Consider the following 22586-nt stretch of genomic DNA (forward strand, 5'->3'; position numbering starts at 1 on the left):
TTTTCAGGAACCATTTTTTAAATTAATTTTAATGAACGTTTACAGAGACTTCAGTTTTCCAGTCATTCGTTCACTCTTCTTGGAAAGTAAAGAAAAATTCTTTCATTGTGATCCCCCTAAATCCACTCCACTGTGCAGCCTTCATTCTGAACTCCTGTCATGACAATAATGCCCAATCATATATCCCTTTTAAACAGTTCTGTCCCTCATCTGTTTCAATGCTGTATACATCATTCCTCCCCTCCTTCTCTGTGTTCCCTCAACCCCAATGTCAATCCTGTTTTACAACAGTGGCCTTATGCAATAATTGTCCTTTTGTGACTGAGATATTTCACTCAGCATAGTGTCCTCTAGGGTCATCCACTTTACATAATATTTCATGAGTTCCTTGTTTTTCAATGCTGCATAGTATTCCATTGTGTGTCTATACCAGAGCTTCTCTATCCATTAATTTGTTGATGGGCACTTGGGTTATTTCCAGCTCTTTGCTATTGCAAACAAAGCCACAACAAACATGGGTGTGCATATACATTCATGTACATTTTAAAACAATGATTTCTATACATTGTATTTTATATCATCAATTCCTTTTGATCTATGACTTTTACCACCCTGTGTCTGTGAGTCCCCATTACACCTTGCCTGTTCCTTCAGTTTTGTTGTGAACCGGGTGAAGATTTCCACAGCATATTGGTTCCCGTTCAAGACTGCATACACGTTCTGAGTGAACTTGACAGAGCCAGCTGGTTTTCCAGTGCACCACGCTGTGCTCTGGGACATGGACTGCAATCCCCACTTCCTCCCGGGGTTTCCTGTTTCCATTCCTCTTTCTTTCCTAAGCCTTCCTGCTTTCTGAACTTTGTCCTTGAGCAGAGGCTTCCCTTCTGATCTCGATTGGTGGATGGTTTCAAGGCGTGTGTAACCCTCTCGTGCTGCCCACATTGTAGACCACTCAGCTTGGGCACAGTGGAGACTGTAAGGATGGTGGATTGAAATAGGCCTATTTCTATTGTACAAACCATTGTTATGAACTGCAGTTGACTTAATGACACCTAAAAACAACAAAAATGGCAATATTGTTTGGCTTCAAAACGATCCACTGTTCTGAATTAACTAAGGAAGGACGATAGTCTTAGGGATTCTACCAGACCCTATCTGGCCAAAAAGCCTGAATTTTTAAATATGTTTTTGTATAGTTTCACATTTTATTTCCATTCTCTTGAAAGCCTTCCAGGGTAATGGCTTTTAAAGCAGTCAGGAGGGCAGCCGGGCACCATCTAGATTCTCTGGTGTTCAAAATCACGGAGAGTCCTTTACAGTGATTGTCTCCGCGTGTCTTTTTTCTTCACTCTCCTCTACTCTGCACAGGAAGAGATCAGTAGTTGCATCTGAAGTGGCCACGTGCAGCTTTTAAGGAGGCGGCAGCACATTTTCTTTGTGGACTGTTGTACCTGTTGATTTTGATGTCCTCCAGTCCTAGGAACTCATTTCCTGATGGTATTTGGTAATGGCTAAATCATTTGCGAGGATTTTTAAACTCCGTCTCACACACTTTGGGCATGTTGCCAGGAAGGACCAGTCCTTGGAGAAGGACATCCTGCTTAGAAGAGTGGAAGGTCAGTGCAGGAGAGGGAGGCCCTGGATGAGATGGATGTTTGACACGGTGACTGGCGTCATGGGGGCAGCTGTGTTGGAGGCAGTGAGACTGGCTCAGGACAGGGCGGGGTTCAGAGCGGTTGCACATAGGGTTGCTATGAGTCATAGTTGACTCAACGGCACCTAACAACAAGTTGTTTTCACAACGTTTCCTCCATAAGCACTTGGACGTATTTGCAGCATTGTGAATACACTAATTTTAAGTCTTCCCAAGCATGCCGTAGTCTTCACCACTCCCAAATCTCTTATATCTGGTCTGTCTCAAATTTATATAATTTTTGCTCCATTCTTAGGGTCATTATGTTTGCTCTTCCTTCCCTGTTCCTGCCTTTAAGTAAGCTCCCTCTAAATGTACATGCATGTTGATTTAGAAGTTAGCAGATTCGAGTAGACATGCCCTTGAACTTGAGAGGGTTCTCAGTGCATTGACAATAGCTGGCTTGAGGATCAGACCAACCCAAGGCTGAGTCCCAGCTCTCCTACCTGCTGCCATGTCTCAGGTGACTCAGGGCTCTAAAACACAGGCCCCAGTGCAGACAGTCCCCAAGACTCACACCTACCTACCTACCCCAGCAAGCTTTCAGACTCGGAATCTCTGCGGCTTAGCCCTTCCAAGAAAACACACCACAGTGGAGAGTAAAGCGGAAAGACATACGGGGCGCTGGGAGAGACAGAGTGGGTGCTGCCACGGAGGAACCGTGCCCATCCTCCCAGCCCAGAGGGGATTTCCGTCCAGTAACCAAAAAATCCTGCTACTCTTGAGTCATTTCCAACTCAGAGCACCCTGGTGGCGCAGTGGCTAAGGCCTGGGATGCTAACTGAAAGGTGGAAGGTTTGACAACCCCCTCGGCAATTCCACAAGGTAAAGACCTGCTGATCAATGAGCCAGAGTCGACCCAACGACCCCCAAAGCACAACGCTAGGGATCAGGGAGCTGCAGCAGGTGGTGTTTCTAAGGGGTCATCTGAGCTGATCCTACCTAGCCTCATTAGCGTGGGAGGTGGCTCCGTGGTCACTGCAGAGGACAGAGAACACGTGGGTGAGCTCCTCTCCCCTCAGGCCCCCCACTCCATCCGGAGCGCCTCCTGCCTTCCTGTGGATACGATCCTGCTCTCCCTTCAAGGCCCAGCCGTCCGCCTGCCACTGTCCCGAGTGCACTCTACCCTCCTCGTGGCCTGGACTGCCGCCTGGGCAGCTCGCCAGCATCGGTTTGCCTCTCAGACCTCACACTTGTCCCTCCTTGTGCCTTCTCCACCCAGCAGCCCTACGTAAACAGGCCCAGGTCTAAATCAGGCCCCACATGTGGGTGACTTCTCTCCAGCCCAAACTGTTTTCAGTTCCTCCAGCTCGCCACACACATGCACACACACCGTGCACAGGCAGAGGTACACACACATACTGTACACACGTGTATACACACGGCACCTCACACCGCACTCTTCCTCTCCCCGAGGGTTCTGCACCCCGTTTTTTATCCAACTGACTCTTACCCCAGTCTCAGAGTCCACAGCCCTTTCTCAGACGAACCTCCCTGGAGCCCTCACCCACCACCACTTCCCAACAAGACTCGGTTCCTCATAACTGGCTATATTTGCAGCTCCTGTGTTTCTTTCTGTGAACTTGCGACTGGGGACAACTGCTCCACTGGACAGAAATGCCAGGAGCTCGGGCACTGTTCTGCCCACCAGTCTATCTCAAGTCCTGATGGAGCAATAAGTGACTGGCTTCCTAGTCCCCCCCACCCGTAGCTGCACAGCTGACAATGGACTGAGAGACTGAAGGATCGAGGGACCGGATGGTTGTGACACAGACGGTTTCCACTGGCTGGTGTTTGAAAGCAGATCACCTTCCCCAGGCTCTCGTCCTCATCCACCTGAGCCTGAAACTGTATCCTGATTGCACGTGAGATGCCCCATCTAGGAATCGAACCTGGGTCTCCAGCATGGAAGCCAAGGATTCTATCACTGAGCCATTCCCCAAATAGGTTAGCTCTTTGCATTCTGGCAGTTCCAGGAAGTATCATAGCAAAGTCCTCATACCCAGACTAGCCCACGCATCCCTGCATTGACATGTCGTGCTCCACGCTCAGAGCATTCCTGCAGGGCGTTCTGTACCGGAGTGTCCAAGGCTGTAAACTTTAGCAGAAGTAGATCACCCAGCTTCCTCTCAGGGAGCAGCTGCTGAGTCCAAACTGCCAGCCTTTTGGTTATCAGCTGAGCCCTGTAACCATGACACCACCATGGTGGCAGGCAGTCCTGGTTCCAGCCTGGCCTTCCTCAGGCTCCTCCCCCTCTTCCTCCACTTGCCTGTTCCTCTCTCCCTTTGCTCTCGGCCCACTTATTGTATGAAGAGGAGCAACTAGGAAGAATGTCCTTTTTGGAAATTGTTTGAGGACAATGGCATCCAGAATCGAACTCCCTGAGTGATCACCAGGAACAAAAGGGGAACATATGGCTCTCCTTCATCTCTTACGCATCTATGCGAATGTTTCCAGACCAACAACCCCTTTAAAAGGGCCCCCTGTGCAGCCTCAGCAGCCATCAGGTGGGGATTTGTTGTGCTGGTGTGGTGGTTTCCACCTGATCTCTGCAGGGAGGTGGCCACGGGCGGGCGTGGAGAGCCCAGTGAAAGGCCGCTGCTGTCACTGTACACCCTCCCCACGTAGCCACTCTTTGTAATGATATCTCTCTTATTCTGGGCTGTTGTTGTAAACAACAGACCAAGGTGATCTGATTTATGTGTGTAGAATAACATTCTGGCTGCTGTAGTGAGCTTGTAAGGGGAAGAGCTCAAAGGTAAATCTGAGCAGACCAGTCAGAGCCCCAGTGACCTTGGACAAGTCACTTGCTCTCTCTGACCCTCAGTTTCTTCATCTGTAAGATGGGAATGAGAAAAGCTACCTGCAAGGTGTCTAAGGATTAGCTGGCCCCTGGCTCCAGTGCACCCACCCAGAGTTGGTGTCCGTGCCAAGCTCCACTGCTTTCCTTCTGTCTGGGTCAGGAACCCCCCAAGACCTCCCATGTGCATTTAACGCTTCCTGTAGCACCATCAGTGATGGTCAGTGCGGCTGGAACTCTGAGATGCTCATGGACTGCGTGAGATCTCCAGAGGTGCCTGTTCTCTGTCGTAACATGTGACCCCCACAAGGGGATGGTGGAAGAGCAAATGTTTGGGGTCTTCCTCTGCTGGGAGTTCACGTGCTTCCAATGTGTTCACTGCTGCCCCACGGACGGTGGGACACAGGACTCAGTAACCGCCCTGGGCATGGAGCCTGTCACTGTCCATCACGGGCCGCTGTGGGTGCCCGAAAGGGAGAATGGCGTTCACAGCCGACTGTCGTCAGGGGAATGTCCCTGCCTTTCACAAGTGACAAACCCACCGGCAGGTTACTGGTACTCTGCTCACATCCCAGCAGCTGCCTCAGCACAGCAACTAACTGCTTGTCTCGTGAGCGAACCTCTTTCTCCACAAACGCCAGCACGCTCCTGACGACAGACCTTCTCTCTTAAGACTGATTTCCTTATTCTTCCCCTTTATGTTTGATTGTTGGTTTTAAATATACATGTCAGAAAACGAATTTTTTAAAAATCAAAACACAAACTGCAAGCTCATTGCCAATGAAGTGGAATTGAGTTATAGTCAAACCCCATAGCGGGCTTCTGAGGATGTAAATCTCATGGGAGGGGATTGCCTGTCTTTCTCCCAGGAAGCTGCTGGTGGGTTTGAGAGGCCTGGTCTTTGGGTTGGCAATGCAGCGTCCTACAGGCTGTGCCACCGAGCACGTACCAGTTCCATTATTTCTCCACGTGCAGTTCTGTGGCACGCATCACAATCTTGGAGCCGTACAGCAGTTCTCACCATCCTTCTCTGAGTGTTCCTGTCCCACAACATGACCTCACTCCCTCCCATGTTTCCTATCTAATCTTTGGATTGTTATCGGTTTGATCACATACAGATAACTCTTTAAAAAGAGCTCTTTAACAAGCATTTCTTTACTCTTTAAGCGAAAATGTTATTTGATTTTTAGGATGACGTTAGGATATATTTCTGGTTTAAGGTTTAAAGATTATCTTAGGGCAATAGGTTTGAGGGTTCATCAAGCCTCAATGATTCCAGCAAGTCCGGAATCCATGATAATTTTAAATTCTGTTCTGTATTTCCCCTCTCTTGGCCAAGATTCTTCCATAGAATATTTGACCAAAAGGGATTTTATGGAAATTCGGTGATAGATTGGAAATGGTTGTTTTTATTTTCCCTTTTATCTCAACGTAAAATGTTAAAGTGTAACTTTCAAAATGATAAAATCATGACATTCATGAAAATATAAAATGAATATGTGTCAAAGATGATAAAATGATTACATAAAGAAAGAATGAGTATAGATATCAAAGCCAGCTCCAAGAACTGAGAGACTGGCATCTATAGGCAATGTGATAAAAGAATAATAAGGTATGATTGCAGGGTTAGGTGCAAAATTGGTTCAAGTGCTCAAAGGTAATAAGCCATGGCCTTTGTGGTCCCCTTTGCCAAATGGAGATCATTGGCCTCTTTATTGGTCCAAGGTCTGCAAAGTTAGCCTCTATCTTCACAGAGACCTAAGTTCTAGTCAGGAGTCTCTGTAAGGATACAAAGCTTTATTCTCTCTGAACCCCTCGACCCGGCTGGGGTGTCTGAGCTGACCACACGTGCGTGTGCAAGTCTCACCACAATCCAGGATGATCATCATTCCCCGGGAAGACTGCTCAGACCGTGAGGTCCCCTGGACAAACAGATGGACACTCTTACTGAAGGCTCCGGAGAGGGGAGCGGAGAGCCAGGGATATCGTCCAGACCCCTCCTTCTACCTAGGAATCAAAGCCGTGGTGCTGGAGCCTGAAGGTTAACACACCCAGCTGCAAATTGAAAGGTTGGAGGTCAAGTCTACCTCAGAAGAAAGGCCTGGCAATTAACTTCCAAAACCCGGTCACTGAAAAACCCTACAGAGTGCAATTCTTCTCTGACACACGGGGGTTACCACAGCTGAAATCCACAGCTACTGGTTTGTCTTGGTGTTGGGTGCCCTTTTTACCTCCCAAAGGCCTGGAAAGAAAGGTATCACATGATTCACCTTTGTACCTACACTCTATCCACTCATTAGCTCCACAAGAATTTAACCAACACCTACTACGGGCCCTGGTAGTAGGGAGCTTGGTGGCCAAGTAGATAGTTGCACTGCCAAACCAAAGGCAGGCAGTTTGAATCCGCCGGCTGTTTCACAGGAGATAGGTGGGTTCGTCCCCTCCCATGCCTCTGAAAATCTGCTGGGGTGTCAGTTAAGAGCTGGTCACAACGTTAGTAAGTGCCAGGTCCTGGGAGAACAGTGAAGAACAAGGAAATTGTGGGTCCTATTCTCTGGAAGTTTGTATTCTAACTGGGGAGGTCGACTTTGATTAGCCCTTAATGAAATACTACAGATGTGCTAGATACTGGCATGGGAAGGCATTGAATAAAAGAAACAAAACAAAAAACTCAAGTATCAGTTAAGGCTTGAGGTGGGAGTGGCATCTGGGATCTCACTGGGAGAAAGGTTGCTGACCTTTGGGGCAGAGGGACCAGCATGCACTCAGGACTCAAGCCCTCAGGAAATGAGCATTCCTTGAGGCTGGGGAGGAAGTGATACATGAGACCCGAGACGTGGGCGACAGCAGAGTCATACAGGACCTCAAGGGTTAGGCAGGGTTTGGACAGCATCGAAAGTGTACTGGAGTCAAAGATGCACAGAAACAACTCCTCCAAAGGCATGCTGGGACACACGAGCCCTAGCCCCCATGTTCCTGAGACCAAAACTAGGTGGGGCCCAGCCACACTGCTAGCCACACAGAGAGACCACATAGTAGATCTGAGAGTGCAAGAAACATGAAAAACAAACTAAAGTCATTTAAAAAGACAAGGTTTGCTAGTCAGATAAAGACGGTCGAACCCCCAAGACTGTGGCCCTGAGTAGCGTAGGGACCTGAGATTGAAGGGTGCAATGGAAGATGGCTGTGTATTTGATATCTAACTGTCCAATCCATAAAGACTTGGTGTTCGGAGCCCTGGTGGTGCCAGGGTTTAAGCGTCTGCCTGCTTACCCAAAGCTCAGCATTTCAGACCCACCAGCAGATCCCCAGCCAAGAGACATGTCTGTGTTCTTCTGGGAACGCCACGGGGAAGCTCTGCTCCGTCCTACAAAGGTGGCTGTTGGTGGGAATCGAGCTATGGCCCTGGGCGTGGAGTCCCTAAGTGGTGGGACGCTTGAAGCCCTCACCCGCTGTCCTAAAGGTTTGAGTTCACCCCATAGCGCCTCGGGGGGAAAGGCCTGGCAGGTTAGTCCTGGAAAATCAACCACCAAGGGCCCGGTGAATGCAGTTCCACTTGGAGATGCATCGGGCTGTTTCGAGTCACTCAAAAGACATGCATTGCCTTTCAGTTATTAGTAATGGGAGGAAGGGGCTGGTGGTGCAGTGATTAGACCACTTGGCTACCAACTTCAGTGGTTCAAACCCACCAGCCACTCCTCGGAAGAAATATGTGGCCATCAACTCCCTAAGGATTTGCATCTTTGGAACGTGCTGGGGCCTCTGAGCAGTCCCACAGGGTCCTTGTGGGTCAAATGTACTCGGGTCCTGGGTTAGCGGTGTGACACTGAAGCTTCTTCTCCCCGCCGCAGGCACTCTTGGCCAAGGCACTTTACGACAACCACCCCGACTGTTCCGAGGAGCTGGCTTTCTGCAGGGGAGACATCCTGACCATCCTGTCGCAGGACATGCCCGAGAGCGAGGGCTGGTGGAGGTGTGCGCTGCATGGCCGCCAGGGCCTGGCCCCGGCCAACCGCCTGCTGGTGCTCACCAAGTCCCCCGCCGGGTCCCGGGACCCTTCCCCGAGGGCCAGCTCCAAGGAGGCCCGCCAGGTGCCCGCGCTGCCCTCCCCGCCGCCCGACGGCCCCAGCCCGGTGTACGAGCACATGCGGAGCTGGGTGGAGATGCCCCGGCCGGCAGCCCAAGACTATGAGATCCCTGACCCGAGGCCTCTCGGTGCCAGGATCGTCTGCGAGAAGACTCCAGGCTTCCACAGACAGGTAAGCATGGGTACCCAGACAGGCAGAGCGCCGAGGACTGCCCACTCCATGTGCCCCTGGTGTCCATTGCCACCAAACACATGGGAATGCCAGGGACTGGCCACCTCAGGACGCCTGGTGCCCGCTGTCACTCAGACAGGTGGAAATACAGGGGACCACCCACCCGAAAGCCCCTGCTTCCCATTGCTACCCAGATAGATGGGGGCACCCAGGGACTACCCATCTCAGGACCCCTGGTGCCCACTGCCACCCAGACAGGTGGGAATGCAGGGGACAGGGGACCGCCCACTCCAGGGCCCTGGTGTTCACTGCTGCCAAACACGTGGGAATGCAGGGGACTGGACCCCTGGTGCACGCTGGCAGGGGCCTCTATGTGAATGGGAACCCAGACTTCATTGGCGGTCAGCTGGATTGGGTGGGCTGCATGGTGGTCAGGAAACGAGCTGGGGTGGCCCTTCCCTAGAAATACCACACTGACCAGTGGACAGAGCTGTGTGCTGTGGAGCCGCCCAGTCGGCCAGTGAAGGATGCTGTTCTTGAGGCCATCAAGTCAATTCCAAGTCAGAGCGGCCCACAGACAGAGCCAAAATCCCCAAGGGGCTGACTACGGGGTGGTCTTTACAGGGGTACATTGCCATGTCTTGTCTCCTTTGGAGTCATTGGGTGGGTTTAAACCACCAGCGGTTAAGCCAAGCATTTAATCATTGTGCCACCAGGGTTCCTCTAGTGCCTTTAGTGATGGATAAGCCCATTCCCTTCTTGGATTCAAGCAGCTGGTGGATCAAACGAATGAAGAGATTGAAAACAGCAGTAGGCTTCACGACTTAGGGCCTCCTACGTAGAAGGATAGAAGACTACTTGCTGGAACCTCTGGGCTATTGTGGCTGAGAGGATTAAACATTGGTGCTGTTAATCAAGAGGTTGGCAGTTTGAATTCACCCTCTGTTCTGAGGGAGAATGATGAGGCAGTCAGCACCTGTAATGGCTTAAAAAACAATAAAACCCCGCCGCCACCAGGTCAGTTAGCACTCAGGACCACTGTCCGCTGGGTTTCGGAGGCTGCAGACCTTTACGGGAGGCCGCTGCCCATCTTTCCTCTGAGGAACAGCTGGTGGATTTGAACTGTTGACCTTTCAGTTAGCAGCCTGATACATTCCACGCCTCCACCACCAGGGTTCTTCCTTACGGAGATCACAGCCGTGGAAACCCTGTGGGGGGTGCTGTCCTTTGGGTCCAGGAGTCCACTTCGACTGGACGGCGGTGGGTTGGACTGGCGTGGGCTTTCACGATGAGTGCTTCTTGACATGAAGACATCCTCTGCTGTCCCCTGAGCTGAGTGCAGGCTGGTCCTGGCTGGGATAGCGACAGATCACACCAGCCAGTGGGGAATTCGGGGACTCCGCCGCCGACTGTGGTTCCCCCTGACCACGGTGGACCCGGGGGCTCTTCCTGCCCTCACACCTCCTGTTGCTTCCCTCTGCCTCAGCCCTTGCCACATTTTCTTGTTTGCTTGGAGTTTTGGTGGCAACGTCTGCTATGCGTAGTTCAATGGCATCAGCAGCTCTGTAGGAAAACGGTAGACCATCTTCTCCCATGAAGATTTACAGCCTCTGAAATCCAACGGAGAGTCAGCAGTGTGCCAGAATCCACTCAAGGGCTGGCGTTTGGTGTTGATTTTTTTTACCTTTGTGACAAAACAATGCTCGGTTTTTGTTTTTGTTTTGTGCTGAGACTCCAGTAAAAGAGCAAACTGGTTTTCCCTTCAACAGTTCCTCACACTCTCATCTGAGACATCAGCTGCTATCCTCATCACCACTCTTCCCACCTCCTCCTTGTGGTTACCGTTTCCTGTCATCCTTCTGTCCTGTCACTTCTTGCTGGTAAGGAGGGAGACGCTGCACTGATTCTGAGGTGTGCTGTTCGGTGAGTGCACACCTGCTCGGTGTAACCATTCACCTTACAGCCCTTTCTGTTGTCTGGCTGAATGTCGAGCCACAAGAGTGAATTCTGTTCCAGATCTGAGAGGTGACTGAGGGCTGTTGTCTCAGGGATCCTCCCAGCTTCTGTCTGACCAGCAAGCCTGGTCTTCTTGTGATTTTGAGTTTTGTTCCACAGTTTTCTCATGCTCTATCAGGGGCCTCCCATCGAGATGCCTGTCAGAGCAGATGGCACTTAACTGTCATGCCAGGCACCACCTCATCCTTCTGGTCTCAGGCGCTCTAGGTGTATGTTTGCTTCTTCCATATCCCACCATGTGTGTGTCCCTTTTCTCTTCTGCCTTCTCTGTGTTTGAGATCACTTAAAGTGAGAGATACAACTTGAAATTCAGAAGTTAGGGGCCTTGGATTTAGTGGAACCCAGGGCAGCTATCTGACCAAGGCCTCATACCCCTCGGCTCTTTTGTCCTGATTCATAAGAAGCAAGTCTCTGGATGTTGTGAATGGTGAACATCCATGGCTGCTTCTTAAAAGATTAGAGGTTCAAATCCACCCAGAGGACCCAGCCATCTACTGTCAAAAATATTACAACTCTAAAAAACAAAACCAAACAAAAAAACAGCTCGTGGAGCCCCTGTGGAGTATATTCTGCTCTCTCTCTCTCTCTTTCTCTCTCTCTCACACACACACACACACACACACACGGTCACCATAATTGGAATCAGCTTGATGGCAACAGGCTTATTTTTCTACTTTTATATTATTTTAAAAAACCCCATTACCACTAAGCCGATTCCACCTCATAGCGGCCCTGCAGGACAGAGCAGAGCTGCACCATATGATCCCAAGGTTGTCCCCTCGCAGGCACAGACCACCCCTTCTTTACTCTGTGGAGTAGCTGGTGGGTTTGAACTCTTGACCTTTCAGTTGACAGCTAGGGCTCCTTCCTCTCGGTTAAAAGTGGCCCAAAGTTAAACATGGAGAAGGTGGGAGAGTGCCACCTTCCTTGAGGGCTCTTCAGGGAGAGGTCACGTGTCCACATCGATGGCTCTATGACCTCTCTGGTCCCCAGGAGTAAAAACAAAACCAACAAGCTTGACATTGACAAACAAGGAGGCTGGTTTCCAGGGTGGGGAGGCCCATCCAAGGCCGCGAGGCTGAGCTGGGACTCACTTCCTGTTGGTGTCTGCACAGCTCTGCCACAATCACCCTCCACGGCTGGCCGTGCCCCACACCCCTTGACCTGGCCTCCCTCTTCACCTGGCAGCCCCGTGGTGGCTGAGTGGCTGAAACAGCAGTTCTTATTCCTATCTCTAACTATGACATACAGAGGCCCTTGATGGCATAATGGTTAAAGGACATGGCTGTTAACTAGAAGGTCCACAGTTCAGACCCACCAGATACTCCCAGGAAGTTCACAGCCTTGCAAACCCTGTAGGTTAAACCTGCCGTCCTCAGGGTTGCTTCCTGCTGCCTTCAACGCTCTTGTTATACTTGTATTACAACTTCTTTAATGTAACATGATGACTTGCCTTCTAACACTCACTTTCTAAAGAACGTCCTTTATTTCCATTTAAATTCAGAGAAGGCCCTCTTTTGTATCTGAAGCAGCCAGGGCTGGATTTCCTGGTGGCGTTGTTCATGGGCCCACAAGCTCTTGAATGGAGTTTCCTTACGTCTGGTTCAACCTTCTCAGAACTGTGCTTCTCAAAGAAACTTCCTTAATCGCTCACCACCTTAAACCCGTGTTTTCCCCGAAATGCTGGGCTTTCTGGAAGCTGTTTCCTCCACTCTGGATCTCCCTAGGCCGTTTCCTCAGCTCTGGATTTCCCTCCTCGGGTGGCCCGGTGCACAGGAAAGTCCCTCTCCTCTCGAGATGCTCGTGCTGCCTGTGTAAGCAGCCAAGTCAGCTGCTCATAACTGGGGCTGAAATAATAGGGCACCTCCCCCCGGTGGTGCAGGAGTCAGGAGCATGGCTGCCAACTGAAAGGTCGGAGGTTTGAGCCGTCTGCCTGCCCTTGCACAGGAGAGACGCAGCTGCCTCCTTCTGTAGAGATGTTAGTCATGGAAACCCTTTGGGGCAGTTCCGATCTGCCCTACAGGTCTGCTGTGAATCAGAATCAACTCTGGTAGTGGGTTTAACAGGCAGTGGAACCTTTTTTAAAAAAATCCATGGGAGAGAGCTTGGGGTGCAGGAGGAAGCGGGACAGTGACAGATGAGTGGGGTCACATGGGGCTGGAGGATCTGGTGGATGGACACAGCCACAGCAGGCCTGCCTCCTAGAGCCGGACACTGAGGGACCCAACCCCGTGCTGTCGACTTGACTCCACCTTCTGCCGTCCGACGTGTGTGTCCTCTGTAAGGTTTCCAGTGGATGGTGGTTTTGTAAATAGATCACCAGGCTTTTCTTTCAAGGTTCCTCGGGGTGGGCATGAATTTCCGGTCCCTCAGTTAGCAGCCAAGGCGTTAACTGTTTGTACCACCAGGGACCCCAGTCTGGTGAGGAGCGAGGATTCCATCCACAGTGCAATGGGGGCCCACTGAAGAGCGTGCCCCAGACCATCAGCCTAAAGTCACCCGGGCCAGACCCCCAACTACCCCCTGCAACTGGGAGACACTGCACAGCAGAGGTCACAAAAGACATCCCACAAACGTAGAATGGGGAGTGTTAATTGGGGATGGAGGGGGTGGAGTTTGAGAATCTGAAGCCATGTTTTCCCTGCTCAGAGCAAAGCAGGGCTGCAGAACTAAAGGGTGCATGTCAGGTCTGGGATGCAAAGTGGATCTGCCTTTTCCTGGAGATGACACATTTAAGGGCCAAGAGGTTGGCCATGTCCCAGATTAGATAGATACGCCTGACTGAGCCCTGCACCTGGGCTGGGAACTAAGACTGCTTGCTGACCCTGTGCGGCCTCCTCCCTGGTCCCCGGTGGCCTCCTCCCTGGTCCCCGGTGGCCTCCTCCCTGGTCCCCGGTGGCCTCCTCCCTGGTGTGATTCCATCAGCAGTGTTTCTGAGGAGCCAGGCTGTTTGAGAAGGAAGGCCGCTGGTGCAATGGCTAAGTGCTCAGAAGCTATTTAAAGGGTACTGGTTCGAGTTCACCATCAGCTCCGTAGGGGATAGGACCTTGTAATGAGGGTACATGTCACACAGAGTTGCTCAGAGTCAGAATTAAAGGCAGCAGGTGTGGGTGTGACCTCCAGTCCTCAGCGCCGTCACCCAGCACAGGTCAGTGATGTCTGCAGTTATCTGTACTGCAGGGGACGATTCTGGTCACGGCCGCTGTACTCTCTGGTGACAGTGTTCACGGCTGCTGTATTCCACAGTGACAAAGGTCACAGCCGCTGTACTCCGTGGTCATAATTCCTCTCCTTTGTTCTCTTCTCTCCAAGGCCCTTCACACGCTCCCCAAACCCACGCGAGGCTCGTTGCCGGCTCTGTCCTCCCAGGTGTATGACGTACCTGCCTCGAGCCGGGCACTCCCAGCCGTTAAGGTGAGTCTCACCTGGGACACGCTTGTTACCTGTCTGCCTCGGTGGGTCCTGTCTGCTGGAGTTATCAGCCACTGACTCCTATCCTAGTTCCACACTACCTCCCACCCCTGGAAACGATGTTCCAATCTCCTCAGTGTCCACGGAGCCCAGGCTGCCTCAGCAGGAAGATGGCACCGTTTAATCTCTGAAATTTAAAAAAAAAATGTGTTCCTCCTCCTTTCTAATGGCCCACCCACTGCTGCTCAGTCAATCCCAGCTGGTGGCGACCCCTCTTGAGATCTCCAGGTCTCCACGGGCGCAGCCACCTTCCTCCTTGAAGCAGCTGGTACCGTCAAATCAGCAACCTTTCAGTCAGCAGTACAAGACACAACATGTTACATGTATAGACTGGAGCATGGTGGCGCAGTGGCTAAACGCCCAGCTGCAATCCAAAAGGTCCACAGTTCAAACCCACAGCAAGGGTTTTACTCTTTGCAAAGCCTTTTGCGTGAATCCATCTCTGTGCCCAGAGTTGTGGTCATCGTGCCCATTTCACAGACAGAAGGCGAGACCCAGGGCCAGCAGCGCTGTAGGACCATCCATCCTTTCCTCCCTCCGTCTTCTTAGTGTTGTCCGTGGGCAGATACTGCCCTGCTGGCCTCACACAGCTGGTCGTACCAGGAGGGAGGGCCTCTCTGGGTGAGGGTCTGGGGGCCTGTGTGGCTGACAGGTGATGCTCAGGGGTGTCTCGGGGCCCACCAATGTCTATCAGAACAGGACGCCGGGCCTTCCCAGGAAGGTTAGGCAGCTGATTTTTTAGAAGTAGATGGCCAGGCCTTTCTCCCGGGGCCCTCTGGGTGGACTTGAATCTCCCACTGCTCAGCGAGTAGCCGAGCATGCTCACTGCGTCCTGTGGCAGAGCCACCCGAGACCACCCTCTGTGGCGTGTCCCTCAGCGTGGGTCAACAGGGTGCGTTTTCCAAGCCTGATGATCAGTGTTTCTGTTTGCAGAGGACACTGCCTGGGCACGCTGGTGAAACAGTGCTGGTGGCTGTCCTTGGGGGGGACATATTTAATTCCTTCTGCTTTGTGGTCTCTTCCAGGAGAAGCAGCAGTTATATGACGTCCCAGCAAGTCCCCAGAAGGCATGCCTGTGGCCTGTGGCCAGCCAAGCCCATGTAAGTGCCAAGAGGTGCCCACACTCAGTGCTCAGAAAACCCGGTGGGTCTCTGGGGAGTTTTATTAGCTTGGTCAGAAACAGGAACACAGAGCCCGGAAGGCAGAGTTGTTTCATCGGAGGCCAAGCAGTTGCTGCCAGGCTGAGCCCAACTCCTGGCAACTGGCCCAGAGGTGTCAGAGCAGAGCTGTGCTCGGTAGGAATGTCAGTAGACGCAACCCTTCAGAAATAGATTGCCAGGCCTTTCTTCCAAGGCACCTGTGGATGGTCTCAAACCTCCATTCACACTCCCGGCATACTCCTTCGTTTGAGGCCAAAGTCCTCCACAGTAACTGAGTTCTGGAGCAGGCCCGGCCCTGTGGTCCTGGAGAGGTCATTTAACTTCTCAACACCTAACCGTTATGGGGTGTGAGAAGGCTGGGCAACCTCCTCCTGTGCATTTTACTGACTCTGAGAACCCACTGGGTTGATTCTGACTTGATGGGATACAACAACAACAGTCTTTATGAGGGCCGATCAGCAGGTCTTCTGCAGAGCTACTGGTGGATTTGAACCACCCACCTTTTGGTTAGCAACCAAATGCTAACCGTTGCACCATGAGGGCTCTTTTAAATGACCTTCCGCCCAAGGTTGTAAGAAAGCTTTTTCAGCTGTGCACTGGAGGATGTATAGCAGTTTGTTAGATGAAAAGGGTTGGAAAAGCATCTGTAGTAAAGGATGTTGTTGTGTACCATCGAGTCAGAACTGACCCCCAGCTGACCCTCCAGCGGGTTTTCAGAGGCAGCCAATTGCACAGGAGGAAACTGCCCATCCTTCTGTGGAGCAGCTGTTGGATTCGAACTGCGTGTCTTCAGCATTGCAGTGCAGCTTCTTACCACTAGACCACCAGTGCACAAAGGATGTGTGACTGGAATAAAATGATGCATTTTGAGTTTAGGGAGAGGGAAGCAGCTTGAGGGGCTAGACCAGCAAGGAAGACATTGTGGTCCGTGAAGTGACGAGGCGGGTGGGCCGACTGGAAGGGCCTTGAGTAGGAAGCACTGGGGAGCCACAGAAGGCGCTTGAGCTGGGGAGTGGCTGCGGGGTTCCGAGCCTTCCCGCGCTCACAGGTCCCGATAGGGGCCACCCAGACCCTCCTTTCCTCATCACCACGCTGAGCGATGCATGTGCTTCCTCTCCAGGGACACAGCAGGACACCCCCAACCCCCCGAAGAGGCAACTACAATACTCTCCCCAACCCCCAGAAGTCAGAGTGGGTTTATGACACCCCAGTGTCGCAAGAAAAGGCCAGCTTGGGGGCTACAACCCTAAGCAGTCTGATGGAGGAGACGAGGCCCAGCCCTGCGTCCAGGCTGGTGGCAGCCGCCCGAGAGGCCTCCCCAGACAGCAGGGCCCGGTCCCTCCGGCAGCCACTGGTCAGAGACAGGCCCCGGGAGAAGCAGCTCAGCTTACAAGAGCTGCCCGCCTCGGCCCTGCCAGCCACCAGGGATACACTCACCTCTGATGGCCGGGTCAGCTACAGAGTCCCCCTGAGCTTCCTGGGGGATCGCGTGGAACAGCAGAACACCAAGCCCAACATTTATGACATCCCGGCAGCCAGGGCCCATGTCTCCCAGGATCTGAAAGGGCTGGACAAAGCCGATGGGGCAGCAGAGACGCATGAGGACCAGGGCCCCGCGTGGTCCTCAGGACGGACCACCTGTGCGTCCCCGGAACCAGACAGGCTGTCGCTTCTGAGCTCCGACAGCAGCAGGACCAGTGTGATCTCCTCCTGCTCATCCACATCCACTGACTCCTCTTCCAGTTCCTCCTCCGAGGAGTCCACCAGGGAGCTGCCCATGGACCTGGCCGCGGCCAAGGAGACCGTCACCATCCTGCAGCACAAGGTGGCTGGGGCCGTGGCCAGCCTGATGGTCTTCGTGAATAGAAGGTGGAGGTGCCGCGAGCACCTGGAGGCCAGCCTCCGCCAGGTCCACCGGGCCGTGGAGCGCATCGAGGAGGCCGTGCGGGAGTTCCTGGCCTTTGCCCAGGGTGTCCAGGACATGGCCTGCCACCTCAGTGACCGGGCTCTGCAGGCCAGGATCCGGGAGCAGCTGCACACCGTCTCCTGCTCCCACCAGATCCTGTTGGAGACCAAGCAGAGCCTGGACAGCTGCCACTGGTCCCTGGAGGCTCTCGTGATGGACAACGTCCAGAACAGCCCAGACAACCTGGAGAGATTCGTCATGGTGGCACGGATGGTTCCGGAAGATGTTAAGAGGTTCGCCTCCATGGTCATTGCCAATGGGAAGCTCCTTTTCAAGCAGAGTGGTGACAGGGACGAACCTCTGCAGTGGCAGTCACATGCAGACGTCAAGTCCCCCAAAAAAGAAGTGGGGCCATGCTCTGGGAGCAGCCCCTCTGGAGCCCAGAGGAAACAGGATCATTCCCCAGAGTTAGGGAAGAAAAACTGGACCCAGGTGAGTTCCAAGGCCCTGGTGGTCCCCTTGGTCACCTGGAGGTGTGTGCCATGGAGTTATATGCTGAGGCCCTGATGGTGTGAAATTCACAAGAGAGGGATTCTACACACAACCTGATAGTCAGCGAGGCACGTAACGTAATATTCCCAGTAACCAAGCCCAGTGCAGGAGCTGACTCGAACTCACAGTGATTCTCCAACAGGCTTCCTTCGGGGGTCGTACACCTTAACAGGAGGGGGCTCCCCGTCTCTATCCGGTGATGTTGGTGGATTTGAACCAGCGGAGATGCTTGGCTTTTGGTTAACACTGCAGCAGGCCAAGGACGACACACCAGAGATCCTTAACGTAATATTAAGGCAGACTTAAAAAAAAAAAGTTGCCATCGATTCAGTTCCAACTGACTCAGCGTGACCTCTTGTGTCACAGGAGTGCTCTGTGGGGTATATGATGGCAATATGGTTTTGGAAGTCCACTGCCAGGCCTTTCCTTCTGGGCACCTCTTAATAGGCTCAAAACTCAGATCTGACTGACCGTCGAGTGTATGGACGGTTTGCACCACTCCATCAAGGCAGGTGGGCCGGAAATCAAACCCACTGCCTGAGTCTATCCGGGTTCCTGGCGACCCTCCCCGGGTCTCCCCAGCTGTAAATCTTTGTGGGAGGAAGGAGTCACTAGTGGTTTCAAACCGACGCCTGATTAGCAGCATGTCACATACACACCCCACCAGAGCGTCACAGCCTTGTTCTTGTTGTTGTTGTGTACCGTTGAGTTGGAACTGACCCATGGCTGACAGAGGTAGTAAATCACACAGGAGGAGACCACCCATCCTTCTTCCACGGAGTAGCTGGTGGATTTGAACCACATGCCTTAAGGATTGTGGCGCAGCTTCTTGCCACTAGGCCAGGAAAGCTCCCAGTGCCTTGAGTTAGCAGAGCAGTTCCTTACCACTGAGGCCTCAGAGCTTCCTCTGCAGATCTGTAGATAGACAGGTACATCCGGCTACCGCCACGTTAATTCCAATTCCTGGGAGCCGCACGTGTCTGCAAGCAGAACCAGAGGGTTCTCTGGCTCCGACCTTACAGAGGTGTCACCAGGCTTTTACTTTGACAACTTTAGAGCATTGAGCAAATGTTGCGGTATTTGGGTTCCTTACTGAGAAAATGGAATATTAGCCATACTCCCCAAGTTATTTTTGTTCCCTGACATATGCTTCCAAGCCCAAGGTGGGCGATTTTAATCTGCGGCCCTCAGGCTTGGTTTAAATTGTTTTTTGTCAAACATTCTTCTAAGTGGCATAGCACTGGTCTGTGCATTGCTGTACAGAGGTAACTGGTGGTTGCTGTGATGCTAAACACTGTGACACTGATGTGTCAGATGTGATCATGGTCACCCATGGGTGGACAGTGTTGGCTGGAGCTTCCTGATTAAAACAAGCCTGGAAGCAGGAGCGGCAACCACTTCTTAAACGGCTTGCCTCCGGAAACTCTATGAACAGTGCTCAGGTCTTCTGTTTGTAGGGTCGCTATGAGTCATCTACGACTGGACAGCATCTAACAATAACAACAGATGGGGGGCGGGGAATCCCAAGCAGCAGAATAGCCCCCCAGCCTGCCCGCTGATCCTCTCACCTGTTCTCTCTGCCTCCCCCCAGAACCCCATCGCTTCCACACCACAGCACCTGAGTCAGCAGAACCTTGAGAAGAAGACCCCCCTTTCCGAGCACTGCCGGCTCTACTTCGGGGCGCTCTTCAAGGCCATCAGCGCGTTCACCAGCGGCCTGGACAGCGGCCAGCGCCCCGAGACCCTAATCACGCAGAGCAAGCTGGTCATCGTGGTGGGGCAGAAGCTGGTGGACGCCATGTGCAAGGAGACGCAGGAGCAGGACGCGCGCAACGAGATCCTGCACCACAGCAACCAGCTGTGCGGGCTGCTCAAGGACCTGGCGCTGGCCACAAAGGAGGCCGTGCTGCGGCACCCCAGCCCCGCCGCCCTGCAGCGCCTGCAGGACCAGGCCGAGAAGCTGGAGCAGCACACGCGCCACTTCCGGATGGTGCTGGAGTGAGGCCCCGACCCTCCACCCCAACCTCCCGGCCTCAGCATCACACCCACCACGTGGGCGCTGCCCACAGCCACCACCACGGTGCCCAGGGCCTGAATCACCAAGGGACGAACAGACCTCTTAGGACACAGTGCTTCCTCACTTGGATGGGAACCGAAAGGCCAGCAATTGGAACCCACCGTTGACCTCGGCAGAGAGACGATGCAGTCTGCTGCCATAGAGATCTGCAGCCTTGGAAACCCAGCAAGGTCATTCTCCTCTCTGTGTCGTGGTGTCGTTAGGAGGCAGAGTCAGCAGGACCCCAGTGGGACCTCAGAGCACTGACTAAGCCCGCAGCAGGTCGGGGGGAGCTCCGTGTGAAGTAAGATTTTCACAGTGTTGTGTCCGAAGTGATTTGTGAGAAATCAGTGTTCATGTTGGTGAACTGTGTTCCTGAGTTCAATCCTTACAACGCTTATGTATTGAAGCCCTGCTGCATGTTGACTTCTGGGCTCTAGAGAAAGGGCAATGAGGCAGAGGTCAGTCAGGGCGAAGAAAGGCAGCAGCAGCAGCAACAGTGTGCCGGGGTGGAAAGGCAGCGAGGGAGCTTGGCCTCCCAGCATTCGTTTCTGTTGCATCAGTTAGAGAAGGCATGTTTCTCATCTTGGATAGAATTCTTTCGGTAACGTTGTTCACACTATGCACACGTCCTCCTCACTTACCAGCTATCTCATCACCTGACATTTTCCATTTACAACAATATCAAACCAACCCGCTACCGGATGCCATTCTACCATTGGGAGGGCCCTAGTGGTGCAGAGGCTGAAGTGCTCGGCCACTAACGTAAAGGTCAACGGACAGCTATAACCCCCCAGCTGCTCGGGAGGAGAAGGACTGGGTGGTCTGCTTCCGGAAAGACTGATGGGAGCCTGATGGGGCCGTGCGTCTCGGACCTACAGACTCTTATCTCCATGACTACGAGTTTACTGCAAGAGTTTGCCATCGGACTTTTTTGCATATTGAGGACGTACGTCTGATGATAGAGAATGTTGAACTCTGAAGCATGAGGGGGAAATAACACAGGCCGTAAGAGCTGTGGGCCACGGTTCTCGGTGCTTTGGCAAGTATGTGATGTGCTGGTGTAATCTGCCCGTGGTGTCATCCTCCAGTTCTGATCACCTCCCAGATCTGCAAAGCATCTGGTTTTTTGCAACCTAAGCATGTTAATGTGAGGGGTCGTTATACCTGTGACATGCAGCTATCTAAATTATCTACAGTGTGACTTGTATGAGAGCCAGACCGCAGTGAGGCGCCCTTGCTTCCCTGGTCCCACAAGTCTTCCACCTTTGTCACGGTGCAGCCCTCCCACTTCTCCGCCACTCATTCTAAAGGAAGATAGTTGTGTTTTTCTTTGATGGTTTTATGCCTTACATAAGTTCTGATGTTCAAGAATACACACACACAATTTTGTCTTAACCTAGTTAAAGATGCATATTTACAGCCTAATATGGTCTGTTGGGTTCCCTGTTAATTTATTCTTGTACATTATAGACTTTGTGCTGATAGATTCTGTATACTGTGTTGATAAAGTCTAGGCTTAAACCATTTTCTGTGACAATGTGTAATATTTAAATATAATTATGGTTGTCAGTGGCTTTGTACTCTTCCTGTCTTTGGAAACTCTGTTCACATCGCATGTGTTCTGATATGAAAGCCAAGTCTCCACGTTTACTAACACTCAAAATCTTCTTCCTGCAGCCCACTGAGAGGCAATGGGGGGTGGGCTTGGGGCCCAGGCAGCATGGGGAAACCTGCCATCTATGGTGTTATGGCGGGAAGGTGCCATGTGGACAGGATGCCCAGTGCTGGGCACAGACCTCAAAGTGGTGCCTGGCTGCCCTCAATTCAAACCACCTCCACTTCCTCCCCTGACAGCTGTGCGTTTAATCTCAGTGTTGCCATGGTTACACCATCCTTCACTTGAAGTGAAGGTCCAATCTCTGTATTCATCTCAGCCACATAAACACCTTTGCAGCCTGCAAACAGCCTCCTCTCCAGTGGCCCCAAGTCCAGCTCCTGTCTGCACTTGGTGAGCGGTTGCTGTTGAGTGGATTCACACTCCCGGTGTCCCCACGTCTCAGATCAGACCTGTGCTCCGATGGTTTACAGTGACAGAGCTTGCAGAAGTAGCTTGTCAGGCTTTTCTTCTGAGGGACCTCTGGGTGGGCTAGAACCCCTAACATTTGGCTCTGTACTCCATTGTGTTCACCATTTGTACCACCCAGGGAATCTTGCACTAGATCCCCAAAACCCAACTTTGTTTCCATCAAGCTGATTTCAACCCATGGAGACCCTGCAGGACAGAGGAGGACAGCCCTGGAAGGGCACCAAAGCTACGACTCTCCACAGAAGCAGAATGGCTATGGTGGCTGGGCTGAGCTGGCCTTGACTCATGGTGACCCCACGTAACACAGAGCAAAACCCCGCATGACCCAGTACCATTCTCACAGCTGGCGCTATGTTGGAGCCCAGTGTCGCAGCCGCCGTGACAACCCACATCATTGAGGATTTTCCTCTTTTTCACTGATCCTCTACTTTTCCAGACATGATGTCCTTCTCCAGGGACTGGTCCTTCGACATAACATGTCAAAGTATATACACCACACTTGGCATACTCACCTGTAAGGAGCACTGTGGCTGTGTTTACCGGAAGTCTATGCTACTATTCAATATTCTCCTCCAACATCACAA

General features: G+C 52.3%; 1 protein-coding gene across 1 annotated transcript in view; it reads left to right on the plus strand.

The window, feature by feature from the left end:
- The window catches only part of CASS4 (Cas scaffolding protein family member 4), a 38389-nt gene extending 18530 nt beyond the window's left edge, over positions 1-19859 (plus strand). Inside the window, exons 5-11 of the mRNA XM_006881762.1 lie at positions 2519-2864; positions 4700-4751; positions 8345-8752; positions 14081-14182; positions 15265-15339; positions 16520-17797; positions 19449-19859. Coding sequence (XP_006881824.1) covers positions 2519-2864; positions 4700-4751; positions 8345-8752; positions 14081-14182; positions 15265-15339; positions 16520-17797; positions 19449-19859 — 2672 coding nt within the window. The remainder of the gene's footprint in view (positions 1-2518; positions 2865-4699; positions 4752-8344; positions 8753-14080; positions 14183-15264; positions 15340-16519; positions 17798-19448) is intronic.
- The last annotated feature ends 2727 nt before the right edge of the window (positions 19860-22586 follow it).

Source organism: Elephantulus edwardii, unplaced genomic scaffold (assembly GCF_000299155.1).
Source record: "Elephantulus edwardii isolate Elephantulus edwardi_28Jun2011 unplaced genomic scaffold, EleEdw1.0 scaffold00015, whole genome shotgun sequence".
Classification (NCBI taxonomy): domain Eukaryota; kingdom Metazoa; phylum Chordata; class Mammalia; order Macroscelidea; family Macroscelididae; genus Elephantulus; species Elephantulus edwardii.